The sequence below is a fragment of the Protomyctophum bolini genome (genome assembly GCF_963924005.1).
Source record: "Protomyctophum bolini genome assembly, chromosome: 12".
In the NCBI taxonomy this organism is placed as follows: domain Eukaryota; kingdom Metazoa; phylum Chordata; class Actinopteri; order Myctophiformes; family Myctophidae; genus Protomyctophum; species Protomyctophum bolini.
Genome location: NC_137873.1, coordinates 36,861,900 through 36,887,011, shown reverse-complemented (window position 1 = coordinate 36,887,011; position 25,112 = coordinate 36,861,900). Strand labels below are relative to the sequence as shown.

Sequence of the window (25,112 nt, the reverse complement as noted above, 5' to 3'; positions counted from 1 at the left end):
TGATATGAAAGTGACCATCCCGCAAAAGATCAACACACATTTGAGTTTTAAATACATGAATTACATTGATTTCGTTTCAAACCTTCAGTAGGCAAATAACGAAAGTGCTCTTGTCAAACCTGTAAAAAAATAATCTATACACGTCGCCCCCCCCACCACCCCCCCCCCACCCCCACCCCCACCCCTGCCTGGCTGTGTGATTGGAGGGTTCGTCACAAAATCATTCACAATTGTTTCACTTTAGCGGTTGGTCACTGGTGAGCCATCCAATCGCTGTGCCACTCCTCTGTGTCGCCGCCTGTCGTTCTGGTTAGTTGTCATTTGTTAAACGGGAGGCAGGCGGGCAGTATGACGGTGGAACAAGCGGGGCCTGCTAGCGGCTCCGCAGCCTCTCCCTCCAGCTCCGTCCACGAGCCTTTCTCTGGGCTGTAGCAGATGGTCGAAGACTTGTATGCCCCCTAAAAAAAACAATGATTTGGAGTCGTCACACTAAGAATCATCCGCACTGTCGTTTTGATCATTTATAGCGTACAGAATAAAACACTAATGTAACTGTACTGTACAGAGGAAAACAGCCAAGTATGTCGGGCGGAAACCTTGTGATGACTAAAACTTTTCAGGAAGGAGGAAACAGAATTGCCTGTGTTCACATGGATCCAATGTAGTTATTTATTTAGTCACACGATCTTGTAGTTTTCATGGGTAGGCCTAAATAATTTATAAAGCCACAGACAGACTTCACCGGCACCGCTTTCAACCTGGCATCCCTATTTTGGTCATGTCAACATATTCAAATATAGCGAATATAACAGATCTACTACAAGCTTGTAGAGCAGTTGTTCTCATTGCTATCATACAGCTAACTAAGGCAGGCATTCATAAAAAGATGAAATATGGAGCCACAAGGTTTCTGAGCAACAGCAACAATAGATAATAATTAGAGATATATGCCAGTCTAACCACCAATCGACACAGGGGGTTGACACTATGGCAGGTAAATAAAATGTTGGGGCATGTGGAGTTTGCTTTCGAATTGCCCACACTGGAAGTGCACATTTGAGTGAGGAGTCTCATTCTATAAACACAACACGAGATATATCGCTAGATAGCTATAAACACAACACGAGATATTATAGCTAGATAGCTATAAACACAACACGAGATCACAACACTGGTATCAGTATTCGGTATCGGCTAACTCAGAAGTTGTGGTATCGGGGGCGGTTCGGGAACAAAAGAAGTGTATCGTGGGGACATCCCTAATAATTACGAGTGTGGGAACTTACCATGCTCCAGCTATAGCCGCCCACTAAAAAGATGCTGTCGTCCAGAATGGTACAGCCGGGTCCACTGCGGCCTTCCAGTATAGGGGTCTGGAGGATGTTCCACTGGTCTGCCTTAGGGTCATAGCACTCGACCAGCATCACGTCTAAGTGGGAGAACCCTGGGAGAAACGGTGGGGAGGAAGAAAAAAAGAGAAAACCCTTATTGCTATAACCCATTTAGACCTGACGTCGGAAATTTAAAAAAATAAATCTTCTAAATCCTGACAGTTTTCTGAAAAACCTATGTATCTATGTCAGTGGTGCTCAACCTTTCCATGTCAAGGACCCCCAGAATTATCTGTATTTGGCTGCCGACCCCCACCTGAAAATATGTTGTTCCAGGGATCAAAAGCAAACAAGCGCTACGAGCTTGTAGATCTGCTATTTTTCAATAGCTAAAGTGTAACAAAATGCTTAAAACACCAAAAGGGGTTCCCGCCCAGAATGGGATGCATGTGTTTGTGTCCTTTCAATCTGCTACAACCAGAAAAAAGACGTGGAACTAGAACAAGTGCTGTTCGATCTCCACCAGATCAGGAACATTTGTGATGTTTGGAAAGAAATATGTCTACTGGTGGGGCTATAATAAGGCAATGTTATCCACACTTTTCCTGGGCTGTGTGTGCTCCAGTTCCTGTCGATTTGATCCAATGGAAGCCAATGAAACTGATCAGATGACCAATGATATCCAATGAAATCAACAGGAACTGGAGCACACACAGCCCAGGAAAAGTGTGGATAAGGGTGGCATTAATTCTTCCTCAACGTAGTGGAAATGTGCGTACAAAGTTTCACAGCAATTGGATGCTGTGTTCATCATTTGAGGCATTTTGTTAAAAATGGGCCACACCTGTAAAAGAAAAAAACCCACAGATCCGTCTTGATCACATGACTATAAAGATCATGTGTACCGATTCTGATTTGCGTGATATTTGGATAAAATCGTAAGGAAAAAATGTGTTTCATATACATGTCGGCCTCCTGGTGGCGCTATAAAAGGCAGATTCGAAATATGCAGGTCAGATAATTGCAAACTTTTACGCAGATCGGTGCAGTTATAGGTAAAGACGCGACTGGGCCTCTTATAGCCCTCATGAGGCTCATTTGAAAAATGTCAAGTGGCATTTCTTCCTCAGCCTGGTGGGAATGTGCGTGCACAGTTTCACCACAATCAGACGCTGCGTTCACGATTTGCGGCATTTTGTTCTAAACAGGCCAGTTGTGAAAACTTTAGATGTCAATTGTAGCCAATCAGGATGGAATATGAAAAACCTAACATATCTGTGTTGATCACATGACTATAGAGATCAAATCTGAAGGAGTATTACAAAATTGTGTTTTAAATTATGATGGCGCTATAAAAGGCAGATGTATAGGGAGTGCGTATACCAAGTTTTACACAGATCAGTGCAGTTACGGCCAGTCAAAACACAAATTGACCTGTTATAGCGCCACCATGAGGCTAATTTAAAAATCACACCTGCAATGTGCCCTGGAGTCAAGCACATTACCCCTCCTTCCTGGTGTGTGTGTGTGTGTGTGTGTGTGCGCGCGTGCGTGCATGCGTGACCCAAATGTAACCCCCAATCAGCTGCAGGGGTCAATGGGTCGTACTACAAACAGACAGTCGTACTCTAAACAGACAGACATACAGACACACGCGGCCAGTCATTGGAGCGGTTAGGCACCGCTCCAAAAAAGTAACTGGCCTTCCTCGGCCTAGTGGGAATGTACCTGTGTTCATGATTTGAGGCATTTTGTTCAAAACCGACTAATCCTGCAAAGTTGGAAGGCAATCTCTTAGCCAATCAGGATGGATTGTGGAAGATCAGACAGATACGTGTTGATCACATGACTATAGAGATAGTTGCGTACTGATTTGCGTGATGTATCATCTGTAGCTAGGCTTTAGTTTACATATTGGGTGACCCACAAGCAGGCTGCCCATTCTGATTATGTGGATTTCATCCTGACTGCTATCATGATTGGTTCTGATGAGGGCAGAGGTTCGGAATTGGCATCCAGTTAATGAGGGCTCCATTTTCGTCACCGCTAAACCCCTTATCCCTAAACTTCTTTGACTTTTTTACTATTTTGGAAAACATTTTTGAATAGTTCAACTAGCCAATCTACATTGACACGTTGTGAGCTTGTAGACTGGCCATTTGAACTATTCAAAAATGTTTAGCAAAATAGTAAAAAAAAAAAAAAAGGCAAAGAAGTTTAGGGATAAGGCGTTTAGCGGTGACGAAAATGGAGCCCTGAGTGTGCACATCTACTGGGCCAACGGTGACGGAGATTAGCTGTACACAGACGGACGGACTGACGGACGGGTGGACACGCGGACAAACGGACGGACGGACAGGGTGCAAAACATACTCTGCACCCCAATTCAATGAAAACCTGTCGGTCTAACATTGGGCCATCACCGTCTTTCAATGATGGCGCGGCATCGCTTTAATAATTATGATTCCACAAAGAATTGATCTGGACCCGTTTTTCTACACAGTATCCCGAGAGAAACACTAGTCCTTACCTTTCAAATGGTTTCCCCCGATAGCATAGAGACGGTCATTCATGCCAGCTAGGGCATGAATGGCACGCTTTGTGTTCATGTCCTGCTTCCTGGCCCACACGTCCATTATGGGGTCATAGCAGTAGAGCCAGGACACATACTCCCCATTGTGTACTCCACCTGCAACAAAGTACACAGTAAAATCCTCCGTGTTAATGTTGTTATGTTATTATCCAAGTCTAATAACAACGAGGCAGAGGGTGAGGTAGTTCAGTTTACCACAGTAGCCAGCATAGTAATCACGTGACATGATACACTCTGGTGTTCTGTATATCGAGCGTTCTCATTGGCTCTTCAGTGTTAACCCTTTACACGACAAATGTCACTTTTAAGAGTATCAAAACGGACACACTTGGACCTGCAAGGGTCAACTTCTACACTCTTTTACTATCAAGATAGCATAATGCTGTTATCACTCGAACGGAAACACGAGGCTGTTACCGGCCGTACAACTGTAGGTGTAGCAAACTAATACTTCTAATTGATCAATAATACCAGGATGTGTGTCATAGAGAAAGACGTTGATTTAGCCCTCTGACAGTTGTAAAGGTATCTGTTGTATTCTCGTATGGAAATAAGTGCACGCAGACAAGTCAGCTTCATACCATGTTCACCTCTTTACTTCCTCTTTCATCTCCTTTGACCTCATGACATCATCAATACAATACCGTTCACCTTTTCACATTAGGGCCCCCTAGTCTACCTTAGTGCATTGCACTTTCAGACCATACACAGTATATCACAGTATCCTTACAGTTTCATTTATAGCGAGATATCTGCCACTTTAAAGGGGAAATGTCACTGCAGGATATTCTTGCATAAACGTTGCTTACCTAGAGACTATGTTGAGCTTACAGCCAGTAAGTACTCTGTATAATATGATCAGTCCAGATTTATAGCCATACAGTAACTTACTGTACATGCTCCACGCATTAAGCGCAGACTAAAAGACATACTGGCAGAACACAAGTACGCGATACGAACTGGGAATAACCCAGATTACTAGGGATGCACGATTAATCGGTAGCATAATCGGAATAGGTCATATCGGCCATAAAAAATCCATATCGGTATCGGAACAGCCTCAAAATAATACAGATTATTTAATCGGTTTTATTTTACCAGCTAATTTTTTTTTTACATGAAAAATGTAGTACCTCTAGTCTAGAACAGAAGCCAAATCAAATATGATGTAAAATCTTAAGTAATATTAAGTAAAAATAAACATATATTTTTCTACATTAAAATGTTGTACTCATCTCATTCAGTAGTCATTCAGTTGTGAAAACAGACACTTGGAAAAGAGTATATATGCTATTTATTGATTGATTTAATACTTTATTAACAGGCTTTGGGCCAAGCCCCTATATTCCATTGTGGTCCTCTGTATAATATCAGAACCGGTCAGAATCGGCATTGTCAGATATGACCCCGCAAATAATTGGAGATGGACTTCAAAGAGGCTCATCACACCAATCCAAGCTCTTTAAAAAAATGATTGCTATATGAATCATCCCTAAAACTGTGAGAGGTGGTGACAGATTGAAACAGTTGCTCTTGTCCGAGCTGATGCCATTTAAATAAAGGCCTTTTATGCCTGATATACAACAGAGTGCCTTGGACCTCCTTTCCTTACTCCATTATTGGACCCTCGCCAACGAGCACCTGCTTACAGTTTTTATAACCACACACGGGCCACGGCAGTGCTTCTTCCTCCTCGTATTCAACATAAAAATCATTGGTTTGTAACCGCTAGAAGGTAAAGTTGTTCTTCAACGGTGGAGGTACAGTCCGTGTTTTGGTGTTTTAAACATTATGTTATCATTTAGCTATTGAAAAAGAGCAGATCTACAAGCTCATAGGTCTGCTATTTTTGAAAAATCGTGAAAATATTTATTTCAGAAAACTGGAGGATTTAGAAGAATTCTTTACAATTTTGGGGTCAGGCCTAAATGGGTTAAAGGTTAGAGGGAGCACATTTGTGACTAAAGGGTATCCGGTTCGATCCCCCGGACCGGCGGGGGAAGTGAATGGCCACCACTCACTCCTCCCCCAGCACCGCTGAAGTGTCCTTGAGCAAGGCACTTAGCTGCTAAAGTGGCCAACAGTATAAGACTGCTGAAAAAGAGCACTGGTGGTGCTCAGCCTACCTACACTGGCGTTGTGAGCTTGTAGATCTGCTATTTTCAGCATGCAACCAATTGTAAAATGACTTATACTGGATCTATTGTCCCTTTTAGTTGTTGACGAAATTGTCAGTATATTTAGTCTTAGTTTTAGTAGTCGACGAACATTTTTCGTCTTAAGTTTTAGTCAACGAAAACAACACTGATTTCAATGTTGCTTCGCAGCAGAATTCCTAAAGGCAACTCTAGACGAGCAGAGGGGGTTACACTGAGGAGTGGCAGAGGATTTGTCCTGACCTGAGATGTAAATCTTCCCATTGTGCACTGCTCCCGCATGGGCGGCCAGGGGCTGAGGCAGCGATGACACGTATTTCCACTCGTTAGTCTCCAGGTTGTAGGACTCCACGCTGGAGAGGTAGCCCGCCTCATTCCTTCCACCAATCACAAACAGGTGCTTATCCAGGCGGCAGGCAAAGAAACTGGCTCTCCTGAGGAAGGAGGAGGAGGAGGTGTCAAAACAGACATCATCATTACACCAACGATGACAGATTCATTGAATACTTATCAACAGATGTGTCTGTGAGATGGGAATTGTTTGCGGTGGACAGATTTGAAGTGAACTACGGATTCTATTTTGGGGGGAAATACAGTTAAAGGACCACTTCACCACTTTTCAACCTATCTTCATATAATAGGTCCTCACTAATAATCATGAAAGTGGGCAGTTCAGAAACCGTCCTCCAGTGACATCATCGATGGGGAATACAAGCTAATAGAAACTGCAGGCTTTCTAGTCCTGAAAAGTTGCAATGCGAAAATTGAAGCCATCGTTCTCACGATAATGAAAATCTACCATTTTTGTAAAAGAATCTTGTGTAAAAAAACATCTGCCTAATGATGATGTCACTGGAGGAGGGTTTCTAAACTGACCACAGCTCTCCTATGAGACACAGACCGAGTAGTCATGATTATTAGTGAGGACCTATTATATGAAGATAGGTTGAAAAGTGGTCAAGTGGTCCTTTAAGTTATAAATCATTAGTAGGAACTGTGAGAATGTGGTAAAAAAAAGGGTATGGAACAATTATCAATTAACTTTGTATTTAAGTTTGTATTTCAATGTGTTTATTTGTTACTTGCACATACAATGCAGTTGGTTGCAACATACTGTCAGTGAAATTATTGTACTATAGCCTCTTCAACAGTGTAGATTCCATTTTAAACTGGATCTGCTACTAATAGTAGATCAAATGCAGATAGTCAGAATAAGAATATGAATACAAATAGCAATACAATTATTCCATTGATAATTTACCTCTCCTGCATAGGTGGCAATTGTATCCAGCTGTTGAATCTTGGATCATAACGGCTGACAAAATTAGTGCTGTGTTTTCCTGTAAAAGAAACATAATAAGCTCAGTTTTCAATATTTTCAAAAAATATAATTCATTGTATATTAAACACTACAGTAGGCTATGTAACGTATAAAATAAAATAAAATACAATTCTTTGTTCAAGGTTCTTTACTAAACAAGTATTTAGATTAGATTTTTAGGTTTTTTACAAACTTTTTCGGCGATTTCTTTATTGTTACTATAGTCCAACTAGACCCCAGGAAATGACATCTGGTGTGACTACAGTCCATGTGACTGCGGCATTGTGTGTATAAAGTGTGAAGATGTGTTTCTGGGTAGTGTTGATGATGGTATGTATTACCGTTGGGGTTCCATTGGTCCTCTCCACCCATCAGCACTAGGAAGTTCTCCACCTCAACCACACAGTGATGAGCGCTGTTGTAAGGCATAACTGGAAAGAAAACAAACACAAATTATGTCACTTAGCAGCAACCTCAAGCCCATGTTTTCTGCTGAGGACAGAACTAAGGTGGTTTTTACACGAGAGCGGTATTCATAGGAAACAGAAAAATAAAGCATCGTTGGCTGGTGTCCCTTTAGACTAGAACAGCGTTTTCAGGAGGTGAAAAGAAACGCAACAAAGTGAAACCACCTCCCAGAGTGTAAATCTTTGAGAACGCCGTTTCCATATAAACAGGCAAAACGGCGAATCCGCAAAACAATATGGCATACATCATGGCTCACGTTGGCTCACAACGCATATGTTTAATTAGTTCCTACAATGAACAAGCCTCCCTCCTAACAAGTGCCGCTCATCAGCGATGGTGAATGCAAAACCATGATGTAAATGAAATGCAGGCAGGCAGCAGAGTTTATGTAGCCTAATGTATTATAAAATATATAACCATCCCTTGGCGTGCTCTGCCTGCATTCTCTGGGCTGCCTGTCAGCCTGTCGGCCACAACCACGCTGTGTTCTGGAAGCATCATTCAAAACCTTGATAGGGTTGCATGAAGGGGGGGCTACTTGGTTCTTCTTCTTGAACGTGGGTGACTGGTCTACTGGTCCACCTAGCGACATTATAGCGTTTTCATAAAGTGTGCGTTCTCGTGTAAAGGGTCAATAAAAATGAGAACGCAACGGGACTTTGCTGTTTTATCTGGAGATGGTCGCCGTCTAAAAGAGGCCTAAGTTACCCTAACAGCCAGCAGAAGGTGCCAATGTCTAAATAATTCCCATTCTAATAATTCACGAAATCTGTACGTGTGTGTCTGTCTGTCCCGGGCATAACTCAGATGCCGTGCAAGCTTCCATTTATTTATCTTAAAACCATGAATGCAGCATTTCAAAATGGCATGTGAGACTGGCTGAGCTTTGCGTCACGTTTTCATAGCCAATAGTGTCGCAGTCCCGCCCCCTTTCATGACGACGCTATAACCAGAAGTGAATTTCTCATTACATTTTCCTCATAGACTTTTCAAAAAGTATTTATTCAAAGACGATTACGCCACAGACAAAGCCAACTGGAGTTGTGACACATCACGACAATAAACACAACGTTTTTCGCTGATCAAATAATTTGCAAGAAGAAAAACAAAACAAAAAGCGTTCTATATCCTGCCATGTTTTTCTTCTTACAAATTATTTGATCGGCCCCAAAACATTGTGTTTACTGTCATTTGTCGTCACAACTCGAGTTGGCTTTGTCCGCGGTGTAAACGTCTTTATATAAATACTCTTTGAAAAGTCTATGAGGAAAATGAACAGGGAATTCACTTCTGGTCCTCGGGGAGGGGGCGGGACTGTGAAGCTCTATAGTACACATAGTATGGAATCTGTGCTCATGAGTGAAGTATGAGTGAAGTATGATGAGTGAAGTATGAGTGAAGCATGAGTGAAGTATGAGTGAAGTATGAGTGAAGTATGCTTCAGAGAACAAAAGCAGCTGCACCAAGCAAAACATGATGCGTGTGGAGCCGACAGCTGGGATAAAACCAGTACATCAAACGACAGGACTATTGCATAATAACGGGTGGGGTGTGTATTTCCGACTTGCATCGTTCCCAACTTGCATGGCCCCCCAAGACATTTGCATTAATTCATCAATGTCCAAAAGAATCGCCGAAGATTAGACTTTATACCTTTTCAATGCACAAGGGCATTGAAAAAGTTTTTCTTTGGGTAGAATGGTGGCCAAAACTATTATTGGATTGCATGTAGACTGTGTTTACTACACATTATGTCTTTGTATCGTCATTATCTAGTGCAAGTGTCCGTTCGGGCGCATGGCGGTTTGGAGTGTGTGCGTGGGGCATGTTTGGCCGTGCGTGTCCGTTCAGGGCATGTCTGGGGCATGGCGATTCATAGGGCATGCCTGTTTGGGGCATGGCCATTCAGAGTGAATGCCTGTTTGGAGAATGGCCATTCAGAGTGAATGCCTGTTTGGGGCATGGCCATTCAGAGGGCATGCCTGTTTGGGGCATGGCCATTCAGAGTGCGTGCCTGTTTGGGGCATGGCCATTCAGAGTGCGTGCCTGTTTGGGGCATGGCCATTCAGAGTGCGTGCCTGTTTGGGGCATGGCCATTCAGAGTGCGTGCCTGTTTGGGGCATGGCCATTCAGAGTGAGTGCCCATTCTGAACGGGCCGACTGTTTGGCTCCGGGTATTGGTGCTTACAGCGATGCTTCGGAACGCATGGCTGTTCGGAACGAGGGGCAGCTTGGAAAGGTCCCATGGCTTGACCTCTCGGCAACACATCTTCCAAATTTGAAGTCAATCGGATGAATGGGTCAGACAGACAGACAGACAGACAGACAGACCTAGTGTTCCGGGCACCTAGGCTGCTAATCCAGCCTGACAGCGTGTCGCGGGTTCGACTCCCGATCCCGACGACCTTTGCTGCGTGTCGCTCCCCATCTCTCTCTCCCCCCCCCATTTCCTGTCAGGTTACTATAAAATAATAAAAATAAATATCTTATAAAAGATAAAAGATATAAAACATATCTTTAAAAGAAAGAGTATTGCGCACAAGCATCAGTAGTATTACAAAGTTTTTAAAAAACCCTACAAATTGTGTTTGTCTTATATAACACCAGCGCCGCTGTTGCAAAGCCCCGTCGGTTACATAAACTATTTTCAGCAATGGGAATAATACTTTTTTTTTGTTGGGTAGATCTTGTTGAGTCATTTTGAAAGCATACATAAATAGGAAATGTCAGCCACCTCTGCTGTAAATGGATGAGTCATCATAGGTAATCTTAACATGATAGGGCCTATGAGCAAAGTCTGCACATTGATGTATGTCACACAGCTTCAATGTGAGTTAGCATGGGATAGCAGCCAGCAGAAGGTGCCAATATCTAAAACTTAGGGCCCCTTGCAGAGGAGTTTCCCCTTGTGTATGTTTTTTTTTTTGTGTGTGTGTGTGTGTGTGTGTGGTTCCCATCCTCTATCTTCCATCGTCTCCTGCTTAAAGTGACCCCATTGAGACGTAGAGAAATGGTCTTAGGTGACAGTCATAATGAACATGATCGTGTTCACTCAATAAATCTCGGAGCCCGGCGCCTTTTGAGCACAAATCAGTGGAATGTTAAAGCCCACCTGTCTGTCTCCATCAGTCATTTCCACTGTCACCTCCCCGCCGCCTGATGGATCGCAGTTGCTGTAAAATTAGACAGCCTTGAATCTCATTTCTTTCCAATTGGCCTCTCCCTGCAATCTCACTCGGGGGGCTAGGCTGACATGTGGAGGTCTCCTCTACAGGAAGGGGTGAGCCCCACACACACACACACACACACAGGTACTGGTACCGCATACACTGACTACACAACATAGTTTTATCTTGAACGAGGGGATTAGGTTGCCTGCCTTCAGTGCACCTCAAAGGCAGAGAGCGCCACGTGACTTGCAGTTTTTCCCTTACATGCTTATTTACATTATCATTCAGTCAGCAGTATATTATAGCACATGGATGGATGGCTTTTTATTTTATGTCTCCTGACACGCACTCATACTAAACACCATCTGATACAGACATGGGGGACGGGACGGGGGAGGGGGACGGATTGCTAGTTTATAATACTGAGTAGGAATCTTGCACTATATTCTGTGGGAGAATTTGGGCAATTTTCCCTGCATCCACTGGATACAGGTTTTTTTTAGGATTGATTTTAAAATTCTTTTACTTGTCTATAAAGCTCTCAATGGTCTCGCACCTTCCTACCTACATGACTGCCTGCCTAAATATGTCCCAAACCGCCCCCCCCCTAAGGTCTTCCACTGCTGGCCTGCTCGCTTTGCCTAAAAAAATGGCAACTAAAAATTACGGGGAAGCAGCTTTTTGCTTCTACGGGCCGTCGGCATGGAACAAGCTCCCACTGTACCTTTTTGTCAGGCAGCCTCTGTAGACATTTTTAAAGCTCAGCTCAAGACCCACTTCTACAACATTGCTTTTAATTGATCTTTTATTATTTTTTTGTTATTCATGTCCTCACTGTATTGCATTACTGCTTGTTTTTTAATGTTGTTGCCTTGCTTTTCTTTTATTCTCCATTGTTCTGTAAAGCACTTTGAGCTGCATTTCATGTCATGAAAGGTGCTATACAAATAAAGTTTTATTATTATTATCAGTAGGCTAAGTGGTACCATCTAGCTTCGACTAAATAGTACCAGGAGGTTGATAGAATCTACTAGGCGATGCGCAGTGGAATAAAATGACATAAAATGTAGTCACTCTCGTTTGAGTACATGATACTGATATTACCACTGATAATGGTGACGGCAAGAAAGGTGAGATGAATTTTTGAATTTTCTATTCATTCATTCTATTCTCCCTGAACCCATTTTGGGGCGGGAACCGCTTTTGGTGTTTTTGAAGCATTGTGTTATAAAATAGCAGATCTACAAGCTCATAGCGGTGCCGCGCTACGAGCTTGTAGATCTGCTTTTTTTTTATCGTCAAAATGTGGCGCAAATCTTTGAATTATATTATTTCAGAGCGAGTCTTTTCAGAGCGAATCTTCGGGGGGGGGGGGGGGGGGGTCCCTAGAACAACATATTTTCAGATGGTGGTCGGTGGCAGATTACATATATTTTTGGGGGTCCTCGGCATGAAAATGTTTGAGAACGACAATTTCAGAAAACTGTCAGGATTTAGAAGACATTTGTAGAATCGTTCCCCCTCAGGTCAAAATGGGGTTATAACCTCACTACTACTAAGTTCTGTGGGTGGTGTGGGGGAGCAGGGGGGGGGGGACGGGGCGTATTATACTATAGGAGGAGGACATAACAATCATGGGCCCTGTATGAGATGGACGCCATCACTCCATTCTACAGTGAGCTCACGGGCTCACTAGAGGGAGTCAGAAACCTCTGCATCGAGGCACGGCCGGGGCGCTTGAATGCCTCCACAGCTAATGCACCACTGCTGCTCCAGCGCTGACGTTTCCTCCTCAACACCATTAGCATTTTCACCCCACTGCGCAGCATTTCTTTTGTTCTAGACCACAGCTTTTACTGTATAGATGAGGTCCATTTTAAATTGTTAAAAGTCGCCTATAACGTGAGCTCGGTTTTGAGCACTCTGGGGGGAGAGAGAGAGAGAGAGAGAGCTAAGCATGATTTGTTTTAGACTTGGAATGCATGCGTGCTGTGTCACACACTGACAATAACAGATTCGCAAGCTATCGGCGCGTTTGCAGCACGACACGCTGTGAGCTTGTAGATCGTATATTTTCATTGCGCAACACCGACGCGGAACTAAGTGTAAATCACCCCTTTTAGTGGAGCACTGTGGCTGAGCCCCCTGTCTGTCTTTTGTCTCCCGTTGCGTCATGCAGCCATGGGCACACTAGATGGCAAACGGTGCACTGGAATCGGCAGGGCAGCAGATATCTGACGTGACAAGAGGGATCAGATTCTTCCTAAATTGTGTTGATGAATGTCTTAATCAAAGGCTGTCCCTCTCAGGTTTCGCCTCATTGAAAAGTTATGATTGAATGTTAATAATCTTCTATTCCACATCCATTGTGTGGAAGCTACATCAGACGGTCACTGATGTGTTAAGGGGATGATTTTGCAGTTTTGTCCTTCCACTCGGACACGGACCATTTGAGTGTTAACTTTTTAGTTTTTGAGTGATGGAAATCCCTATTGACCTTTCGCTTGTTGCAGTTTATGCCTGTGAGTGTGAGCGTAATGAGAAAGTGACAATATAAATACCAGCGGGCTCCAGGCTGTGTTATGTGTGCATGGCATACTGTAGCCTGACAAATTTGGCCAAGGTAAAGAATCAGACCAGTGCCAAGGAACTAATGATTCCAGCACAGAAATAAACCCTGCCCTGTATTGTCTATGACAGGTACGTATATAGATCACCACATTTGCAGAGCTGAAAGAAACCATTAATATCCTCCTAATACACTAATACACTTATACACTAACATAAAACCAATGCCAGAAACAACCGTTGGAACCAAATGGGGACATAAAGAGCACAGGGTCACGCCTGACAGCCATTTGGACCTATGCCTAATAGGTACGAATGGTATAAGACATTATTGAGATGTGGCTCTGACCAAAACAAAGGACAACAACTCAATATGACCACCAACGATGATGCAATAAGGACAAATATGGCTTCCCATCAGCTCTCGTTTGACCTTTTGCAACATGGCAAGAATATAGGTGGTGGTGTGCTTCAAAAGGTCAGAGAAGACAAGGGGAGACAAGTGTCTCGAAGCATGTGCTATATAAAAAACAAGATTCTTCTTTGTGAAATCACAGGAAGGTTCATATCATCTGATGTTTTCTTCATGGATAGCGAATTATTTTCAGAATCATTAGAACATTTCAGTGGGACTATATGACACAACATCATGTCTTGAAAAGAATATCACAGGCTGATATTCTACTACAGTGAATTAAAAGAAATCACACCCATGTGAAGTGATCATCTCATTCTGGCCAAACACAATTTGCGTCCTCACTTTTGTCTTTAATGTTTGTGTTTACACACTTTTGTCTTCAATGTTTGTGTCTACACACTTTTGTCTTCAATGTTTGTGTTTACACAAACACTCAAAGCTGGACATAGGAGGGGCCAGCGCCCCTCAAAAACACCTCCACCTCTAAAATACCCCTATGGGGATTACAATGCAAATAAAAAGTACATGAACCCGTGGATTAGCGCCCTCTACCGATATTGACGTCAGACTTTGGTGCTCTATAGGCTACTGGTCAGTTGTGGTGTAGACGGTCAAACTGCCTTCAGTAAAGGCCATTGAGGTAGCATCCAATATCTGCCACAATAGATCATTAGAGTTCAAATAAATCTCACCGTGCATCTTGCCCGGATATTTCAGCAAAAACAAGGGAACCCAGGCATGAAACTCCACCGTGGTGTGGAGTCACGCTCTGATTAAAAACTTATATTAAAAGTGATAGTGATACATCATTACCTCAAGGATTTAGGGAACTCCTTCCCTCATTTTCAGTGGAAATTAACCTGTGTTAAAGCCAGCCATAGGAACAACCATTTCTCATCATAAAGGAAGTGCATGCATGGAAGATGCCTCAGGTGAAAAAGAACAAAAAGTAGAGCTTTTCTACTTACTTGTAAGAATCTTCCATGTCTTTTTGTCGTCATCATAGTACTGGACCAGATTACTGGGGAGGCGATCAGGTCCAGGAGGCAAACCACCTGCCAGTAATAACAGTCTCTTGTTGGAACGAATTCTGTAATGTCAAAAAAGGGGGGGGAGGTAAAGTGTTGGTCTGTGTCACACAAAACAAAGTCAAATCTGGTTTCAACTCTGCAAGTGTACTACTTTTGACCTGATTTTACACTCTAATTGTCATTAATTTACCCTGCATTCCACTGTTTTTAGATGCAACGAATGGATGCTCAACAGTGTATTTGAAAGCCTAGCACACTTTCAATGAATGAATGCAATGAAGGAAGGCGGAATGAACACATAAATGAATGAATTCACTTTGAACACCAACCTTGTTTTTTATCAAGGGCTGCTAGCCTAGGAAATCTATTGATTGATTGATTGATCAAATTCATCACATTCAACTGAATATGCTTAACAGCCCACTTCCCATTTCGATTACTCGACAGATACCTTTTCAATTATCTATTAAGTTATCTGCATTCTGCAGGATGCTAAAGCTGCAGGGCTACAACCATAGATTGTAAACGTCAAATTAGGAAGTTCTTTTACGTCACATTAACCACATAGAACCGTACCGCCCCGAAACTTTGCCCCGAAACAGCAGATCTACAAGCCCACAATGCATCACGTTGCAACACATTGTGAGCTTGTAGATCAGGTATTTTCGGCGGAAAAAAGGAGTGGACCAAATACAGGCCACTGGAGGACCATGGTCAACTTAAATATAGGGTTTAAGTGATTAATGACCATTATCTGGTTCATAACCAATTTCAACTCAAATGTGAATGGCTACTAATTCATCACAATATGCAGCTAAAGATTAGGCAGATTTGGCCTTTATTATTATCATGCGCTATATCACCATTTATTTATCTGTTTTAACTTTTTTTTAATGCTTGGCTAAATAGCACCCCTCGGTGCATCCTCTGCAACTAGGCCCACTCAGAAGCGTTTTGGGGTTATTCATATGCAAATGAGCCCCTGGACATAGATAATACTGATTAATTGAGAGGAGAGAAACAGTGGCATGTGAAACCAATTATGAGGATTCTTGATTCCTTTCTCATTTGGATTCACAATATAATGTGGAAAATAGATATGTTATTCGGATGACGAAAAATAACACATGAAAAGTGAGCCTGGTTGGTCTTTCCAGCACACTTCGTTTCAGTTTATGAATTGATACCATACTATCTATGTATTCACTGTTAACTTTTTTTGCACTCATACGATGTCCCGACCAATATTTACAATAAAAATCTCAATTTCAACCTTGATGTGATTGATGGCATTTCAGGCTTCACAATTTACCAGAGCCACCCCTGTGTACCATACCTGACAGCTGCAGCAGCGTCAATCAGTCATCCTGCTGAAGTGACAACACCTGTCTACTTATCAGATCTAAAAAGAGCTGATCATGACAAACACAGAAGGGGGCCCAATGCCGCCAGGATCATATTTGTGTGTGGGGGGGTGACACACGTGAGGCGCTGCACCCAATTGCGCGGCCCGCACTCAGTTGGCTATGCTAAATTTCCCTTTGTGTAGCACCAATAACTGCAGTAACATTTCATTTAATTGCATGCCAATCCATGCGGTAATTACCACGTAACTATCGTGTTGAAAGGTAACGACTTGATTTACAGCATTTAAAACCGTTTCTATGAACACTATCGCAGATTCATTGTCGAAAGTTTATATGCTTATTTCTATTGCAAGTCTTCAACAAATAATACAACACTGTGGCACATGTGATAGAATCTAAAAGTTGTAAAGTATGCTAATTAGATGTGATAACCTTTTGGTTTAGCAGTTTCTGCTAAACCAAACGATCGTCTTATCAAGACCATGCAATAGAATGGAGCCAGTATGGACATTTTCTACATATTGACGTTTGTTGTCAGCCATTGTCCGATGGACAACGCCATTGGTAGTCGGACAACACGTTGGTCGCGTTGTCCGACTACTAACTCTAACCCTAAACCTAACCTCAGTGTTAACCGGCCACGTAAGTAAACATAAAGCGAAGTTGTTGTAGAGCGCAGTTTCACGATGTTTTTGCATCGATGGCTGTCATTTCACCTCTGTGTTTCCTAGTCGCCTTACTCACGGTCGCGGTAGGAAGTATGTAGGAAATGTCCATATTGCCCCATTGCACGGTCTGATAAAGAACATAAACTGCTACCAAACAATCAATAGCATAGTTCAAACCCCTTGGCTCCTCCTGGTATACTGTCTCTGTTGGTACACAGCTAAATTGAACTGTGAACAGCTTCACAGCCGTCTGGGCCGAGCCTCACAACCCTCTTTGGCTGACCCTCTACTCATCATGGATTGCACTGGCACTATTGCCAATAGCTGGAATAAGTGGGTGATTTGTTTATGTGAAGAGTGGGCAGGCGATAAGCAGGATACATCCAGTACTATTTTACCCTCACATGGTCTGTTTTGAAGTTCCCAACCACTGGTACTAGTACCACTGGTGGTAATCCCCCCTCTGGTGGTATACAGAAGAGTGAGTTGCCCCAAAAAAGGAGGAAAAAAGACAAAAGTGGAATGAAATATTTATATATAAGTATATAAGTAGTTCTTCTGACCAAGCGATTGGTTGAAATAGGCCATCCAGCCGTGCTGAAATGAGCATGACAGCACACCTAGCCGTTAATAGAATGTTTGAGAACGGATTAATCACATTAGAAATATCAGCAGCTGTGCTGATTAGTTATTAGACAGGGTTTCGTCAGAGCAGCAGCATTATTGGCTTAGGAATGGAACAAAAAGGGCAGGTATATATGCTCCTGCATTTTAACATTATATTATGGTGCCAAATATATTCTGAGGTGGTACTTCAGTATAAAAAGGTTGGGAACCAACAATGTGTCAATGGAATCCAGGCTGCTGTGCATGTCAGTGTCGGGGCCGGGGAGCCGTGGCTGGGGTCATGCAGTATGCATGCATGTTTTTCTGTTTGTCTGTCTGTCTGTGTGTGTGTCGGTCAGGGGCTTTCTCTCTCTAACGTGCTGCTGCATGGACTCACCTGCTGGCCAGAGTCTGCCTGCAGTGCTGCCGGAAGGGCATCAGGTGGTAGTTCATGGCGTCCATCAGCAGCTTCTGGCACACGGGGTCAGTCCTCATGAAGTCGACGGACTGCACCCTCTCCACCAGCTCCGGGGCGGGGATGAGGGCGAAGCGCAGCCTCTTCATGAGGTCCGGCACGCGGTGCATGCGCGTCTCCCTGTCGTGCTCCAGCCACAGCACGGACATCTGGAAGAGGGCCAGCTCTGACTCCACGGGCGGCGGCAGCGCGTCCAGCATGGCGCACATCTCCTCGAAGTTGAGCAGCAGCACGTCCTCCACCAGGTACTTGTTGGCCAGCTTCTTGGTCTCGTCCAGGCCGTGGAGGGCGGCGATCTTGCAGATCTGCTTGTAGTTCTGCACGGAGATCTGGTCGTTGAGGAACTGCACGCTGAGCTTGGTGATCTGGGGGACGCTGAGGATCTTGCTGACCGAGAGCACCTCCTCCACCGTGTCCAGGGAGAGAGTCACGTTGGCGGTGTACAGGTACTCCAGCACGAGCCGTAGTCCGATGGACGAGCAGCCCTGGAGCACCAGGTTGTTGATGGGCCGAGAGCCGGCGGTCACCATCTTGTCGTCCGGGGAAGATGAGGGGGTTCCGCTGCTGGCCCGGTCTCCTTTGCTCCCCTCGTTGTTGTTGATGACATTGTGAGAGGAGGAGAAGAGGGACCTGAAGTACTGGGAGCAGGACGCCAGCACCGCTTTGTGACAGTGGAACTGCTGTCCCTGGGCAGTGAGAGTCACATCGCAGAAAAGCTGTTTCCTCCATAGGAGATTGAGCCCATGCAGCAGGGTGTCACTGTGTGTTGGGTCAAAGGTGGATGTTCTATCACCCGATCTGGACATGACTTCCTGACTGTGAACAAATAAACATGCATGCCAGCCATTCACATCAATTCATTTATTTGTACACAAAATGTTAATGAATAGTAGCCTGTTATAGTCTAGATTTGATCACTAGTAGATCACTAATTAATTGGACGGGACTTCTCAAACAAGTTGCCGTTCTAGCCTACAGCAATATTGAATATGTCGCCCATCCATCCAAATAAATGGAGTCACCATCGTGCCATTATGCCAGCCGGCGTGATTCTACATCCCACACAGTCCGTTTAAACTTTGAGCTCTGGTCGTAAAGCAACAAACAAAAACGTGGCGGTTCCAGCAGTGTGCCACTCTTATTCATGTTTTCTAAGACAAGATCGTTTTATAAAATCGAGTCTGCGGGTTTGAAGCGCGCTGTCAAAACAAACTATAGCATACGATGATACGAGAGAGATGCTGCAGCAGGCAGGCAAGGCAGGCATGGGCTTCTTTTCTCTCTCCGGTCTCTCCGTGAAGTTGTTGGATAAGGGGAGAAAAAAGACAACCCCTACGGTGCAACGGATAATATGCAGCATTCAGCCAACACTTATCGTTCGCTTTATCTGCTGCACCCCCACACAACGAGGACATTACACATGCCACAGATTTACGCACGGAAGTCATACAAAAGCAATTAGTTTGTCTCTCTCAGACCGTCATCATCATCACATCACATGCAGTGCGGCTGCGATCTGTTTTTAGCCTACCTGAGTTTAGGCACAACGTGAGTATACATCGGCGATTATCCATTACATGCATCTTTCGATCAATGTGAACATGTAGCCTGCTATTCACGTGTGATACCTTCTTTTAGACACAGTCAAATATATCTATTTCGGTGCGTAAATGTTTGCAAACTTGACACGAAGCGTCCCTGTAAACGTTGTCGCTACATTCCCTATAAAGCGCCTGTCACAACTAAATGATGTGAGTAGCTTGCCTGTGAACGAGCCAAACTTACCTGACTTCAGTTTCTTGACAAAAGAGAAAAGTGTCCCCAATATTGTGACTTGAATTTCCTTTGTTCTCCTTTTCTTTTTTAAAGAAATGTCCTTTTCCTTTAAAGTCTATGGCCGTTGCCTCAGAATAATCATTGGCTCCAACTCATAAAGTCACTATTTTCACGTTATTTGTTGACGTTGATCATTTGTTCTTCTGAATTAACAAGAAGTGTGGTGAGTGTGTGAGAGGGAGCTGTGCTTTCTGCAAGAGAAGAAGAAGAAGAAATATACGTGTGACAAATTATGCTACCAAGAAACAACACATCATTATCCTTGGGCCTGGGGCTCAGTGAGTCGTAACGAGAGTAATAGGAAATCCACGGTTGGGGAGAGAAACGGTCGTGCATGGCCGGTGGAGAGAGACCATGCAGGGGTATGGATGCTGGAGAGACTCGCAAAATTATGGCTCAAGGCTATTGTAAAAACTGTCGAGCGTAAATGACTGCGATTTCAAACATCTATGGAAGAAAGAAAAGAGAAAGGGGGGAGAAAAACCCGAGTCTTTCCCTCGCTGTTATAGAGAGAACCGTCAAGTTTTAGTGCGCATTGCTAATTAGTCAATTTCTCTCCGCCTTCACAGCCCGACGACTTTGCTGCTGAGCTGAAACTGCTAATTTCTGGGACCAGCCTTTTTTTGGCTGTGAACTGGATGGATGAATGGCTTGTCTCGCACAAATGACAAAAAGCCCCTGCCTTAATCTCCATCGCCAAAATAACCCCTCATCTCATTCTGCTCCTGCTAGTCCTTCAAAAGAAGGTGCTCTATATAAACTTTACTTTTTCATCTACATGAATATTATGGAATGTGTGTGATTATGCACAGGCCCACATAATCTTTATTAACTTAAGGTTCATTAATGAAATAATGAACCTATGTTCCCCCACTTCTTCATGGCACAAAGTGAAAAGAACTTGGCAGCAACCATAACAAGACAGTTAACACAATCACTAAAAGTGATGCACAAAGTTCTACTTAATGTAGCCTACTAGCCTACCTAACATATACGAGAGTTAGTCATTTAGTAATTCATTACCAAATGACATATTCATTTGCTCTAGGGTCTTGTCAGAGCAGTTCATTGTTAGACAGTATAGGTCTATCTGCAGGCCTGAAAACACAATGTGAGAAATCCAAGAATGGCTACATACTATAGGGTAGTTTGAAGCCTGTAGTTAATGTATTTGAATGGCCAGGTTTGCATATACATTAATCAATTAGTACATAATCAGATTTCATATATCTTTGGACTATATGTGATATATGCAAGTCTACACCAAGTTCTTCTAACTCCTTGGTATCTGTCAATTAAATTGAGTTAAACTTACATTGAACACCAGTGAACTATCATATTGACCTTTACTCAGAAAATATAGTTGATTGGATCATTGCATAGCAGCAGTCGTGACTTACCTATCCTTTTTTAACACAATGTATCGCCTACTCAGTATATTTTCTGATGTCAGTAAGTAAACCCTATAATTAGTTGATTCCAAAGGGCTTCACCCTAAATTATATTCACCAAAAGTAGATGATCTACATGCTCACGTAGATTTTAATTTTTTTGCCAAATGTTAGCCCTGAGAATAGTGATGTTACACCAAGCACCTTATCTTGAGCTAACTATAGCATCAACTTCGTAGCTGCTACATCCAAACCATATTGTTTTAGGTTTCTTGATGTTACAACATTACTTGAGCCTACATTATTTGAGCCCTGAATGTATATTATATATATACGGTATATATATATATGATATAATATGTACACACACGTGTGTGTGTGTGTGTGTGTGTGTGTGTGTGTGTGTGTGTATATATACATATATCCCCTACAGGTTAACAGACTAGACACCCACCCAAACGAAACAAAGTGACATTCATGCAAATCCAATCAAAATCTGCTTTAAAAAAAATGACTTATTAGGATGGAGTGAACTGTCAATTAAATAAAGAGCTCAATTGGAGCAAAAACCTACATACAGGGGCTCCCCTGGGACCAGAAATGACAGATACCTCACAAGTTATAAAGTGACAGATAGGGATAAATGGGTTTGTTCATGTACTATGAAATAGAGCAAACATGCTACCATCATGTAAGAGCAGGCCATACACATATAACATCTATAAAATGATAACATCAGAGTTTTTTTGTGATGGCTTAATGTTTGACACCCCCCCCCTCCTGTGTCTCCCCCCCCCCCCCCCCCCCCACTTACAGTTGTAATTTATTCTGCATTAATATAATTATATGAATCAACTCGACACTCAACATTTCAAATAATGATTGTCAACAGCGTTGACTGGCAAACCTGAACACATGCACACAATATTGCATACGTTTAGTCCATTTCAATAGAGGACCTATACCCCCCTGCAGGAGTATTACAGCACCTTACTATATTTCAGTTTGGAGTCATGTACTGTTATCTTTGCCAGCACTCAATTAGTACGACATTACCCAAGTCTCGAGTGAGCTATTCTAGCGCAATGAAATGACCATTTCTAACTCTTTCAGCTCTTTGTAGCTACTCAGTCTCCTGAGGCCACTGGTCTTCAGATCGCAGGGCATTTATGGTGGTAGGTTGTTGCAGTGTGGAGAAGGAGGAGGAGCGGGGGGGGGGGGGGGGGGGGGGAGGTCATCAGATAAGAAGAATTTCTAGACTAATTAAACCCGTTGAGACAAAGAATCACAGTACAGTGATTTACAACTCTCTGTACCAGTTAAACCGGCTCATATTTATCAGTTATATATCACACCGATACAATGTCTACTTTTATCGGGAGATTAAGGTGTTTCAAGTTATCGTGTTAAAATATGGCATATCTGTAACAATGAAGCAAAGCATTCATGTATTTTGGCTGTAACATGATTTCTCAAAACAACTGCTAGTGATAGAGTTATACAATGATTAATTATTTAACCATACACAAACCCTAGCATTCCTGTGATGGGTACAATAGGTGAACATTTGGCCAAAAAGGAAAATAGCCAAACATTCTGCATGGGATGGCAACTCATTGGGGAAAATCAGACCTGTCTGAAGTGAGTGGTGCAACAGCGCCCCCTGTTGGTACCCTAAACATAGGGACATAGAGACCTAGGGACATTGCTGTCCCATGGAGTGGTTGCACCACTCAAAAAGTAAAGTATAGAACCCTAGGGGACCCCGGTCAACAAAAAGTGGTGTGTTATACAATGATCGCTAATAAGCTCTTTAAGCCCCTATAACAATGCACACCTTCAATTAGTATGTAACATCATTGCTTATACATAACCACATGATTTCTCATTGTTCAAATTGTAATACAATTACACCAGAGTGACTGGCTTAATAAAAAAAAAAAGAACAATACAAAAAGCAACTGTTGAGATGATTGCTACCTTGAATAGATTTTTTTTTTTACAGAATTCTCATTAGTTAACGCAATGAAACAACAAGGAGAAGCTCCAAAGTTGTGCATAGCAAACGTCTACCAGGCATAATTCCTTGTGCTGGCTGCAGCAGAGGGTATGCTAAGATAGAAAGTATTATTTTCCTAAATGGAAGGTGTCAGATGGTCACGGAAATGTGATCGGCTGTTCAAGATCACTGCTTCCCATCTGCAATTTGTGACGTGTGAAAGATTCAGCCCAAATGTGCTCACCAAGCGGAAATCCTCAGCACTTTCTCTTATCGTGGAAAAGCAAGATAACCAGCTGTTTACAGATCAGAGAACATATCATATTAATATCATGGAGAGAGTGATATCATCTTGTTTGTAAAAAAATATTTTTGTTAACTAAGTGTGGTGTGGTATGGCAAGCTTTAGAGTGAGAGTTCTAATTTATCGCTTTCTGGGAGTATTCTGCAGGTTAAAGATTGTTTTTTTTTTTTTTCTCCCCATCCACTTTAAAAAAAACGACCTGCAGGAAATAGTAGGATATCAAAATGTTGCAGGAGATCAGAAAAATACGGTGTGAGAGAGTCATTGTTTTAGGCACATATTGCGGGTTACAGTAAATGATGTACTGTGCTGCATGATCTCAAACCTTTTCAACTGCCCTGTTTGAATAAGAGGACATCCCAAATTTTTGAAATTACTCCCCATCCCAGTCTACTGTACTGTACAGTGTGTCTAAACTGAAGCAGCTTCCCTTTGATTTAACGACTGGTTGCCCTTATTGTATCTGATTACAGGAGAGTTAACAATTATCTTTTAGAAATGATGTTATGTAATGCGATATGATTCCTTTGGATGCATAATAAGGGGCAGAAACTGTATTTTGGTGACATAAAAAACTTGTATTAGGAGTTCCCGCTTCATAGCCCAGACGATTGTTATACTTTAACTGTCCCTGGCAATTCCTTTACCAGTTTATCATCCTCTGAGGACAGTTTTATCACCACAGGAACTAAGACGTTATACGCATAGGATTAATTTATATAGGTGGGAAGAAATAATAAAAAAAAAGATCCAGTTAAAGTGCCAAGTAAAGGTGCAACTTCCGTTGTGAAATATGTAAACAGACATGATCAATATCACTAACTAATGTTACCTTTTTTTAATGTCAAACAGTGTCTCACGGCCGGGGGTGCTAAGAATGTGCTTGTCATTTTCAGTTCAAAGTTAGTCATAAGATGATTCATTAAAAAACGTCTACTGTGTATTAAATCGAAGGCTCTTATTTGCCATTCAGGGAGTATGGGGAGGCCTGCTGTTTGAAAGCCCCAGATCCTCACACATGGCACAGGCAGCTACCACAGACACGGCTCACAGACTCAGCCAGCAGCCGGGAGGTGAACAGAGACGAACAGGCGGTGTCCCCTCCAGAGTGAGCACAGGAGTGTGTGTGTGTGTGTGTGTGTGTGTGTGTGTGTGTGTGTGTGTGTGTGTGTGTGTGTGTGTGTGTGTGTGTGTGTGTGTGTGTGTGTGTGTGTGTGTGTGTGTGTGTGTGTGTGTGTGTGTGTGTGTGTGTGTGTGTGTGTGTGTGTGTGACATTCTCAAATGACAAAGGATAGTGGTATAGGTGGAAGGGGGACATGCAGGGAGGTTGTGCAGAGGCTCACCTGAGGGAGTGGTGCACGGCTGCTGGGACCAGGGGTGTGGTGAAAAGACCCAAGGTGTATAAGAGGG

General features: G+C 42.9%; 1 protein-coding gene across 1 annotated transcript; it reads right to left on the bottom strand.

The window, feature by feature from the left end:
- Positions 1-283: 283 nt before the first annotated feature.
- klhl14 (kelch-like family member 14) lies at positions 284-25,112 on the bottom strand. The gene is made up of 10 exons (XM_080778181.1): positions 25,046-25,112; positions 19,958-20,199; positions 18,095-18,988; positions 14,994-15,115; positions 7,743-7,832; positions 7,342-7,420; positions 6,324-6,514; positions 3,862-4,020; positions 1,287-1,444; positions 284-458 (listed from the first exon to the last, which is right to left on the bottom strand). The coding sequence occupies exons 3-10, from the start codon at positions 18,976-18,978 to the stop codon at positions 318-320; spliced, it is 1,824 nt and encodes a 607-aa protein (XP_080634307.1). The 5' UTR covers positions 18,979-18,988; positions 19,958-20,199; positions 25,046-25,112; the 3' UTR covers positions 284-317.

Bases quoted from the DNA above. Each gene is read 5' to 3' on its own strand.
- klhl14 (XM_080778181.1), bottom strand. From the start codon at position 18,978: ATGTCCAGATCGGGTGATAGAACATCCACCTTTGACCCAACACACAGT. The intron at 15,116-18,094 runs GTGAGTCCATGC...TTGACATTACAG, and splicing joins AGGCAGACTCTGGCCAGCAG to AATTCGTTCCAACAAGAGAC. The intron at 7,833-14,993 runs GTAAGTAGAAAA...TTTTCTTTCCAG, and splicing joins GACATGGAAGATTCTTACAA to TTATGCCTTACAACAGCGCT.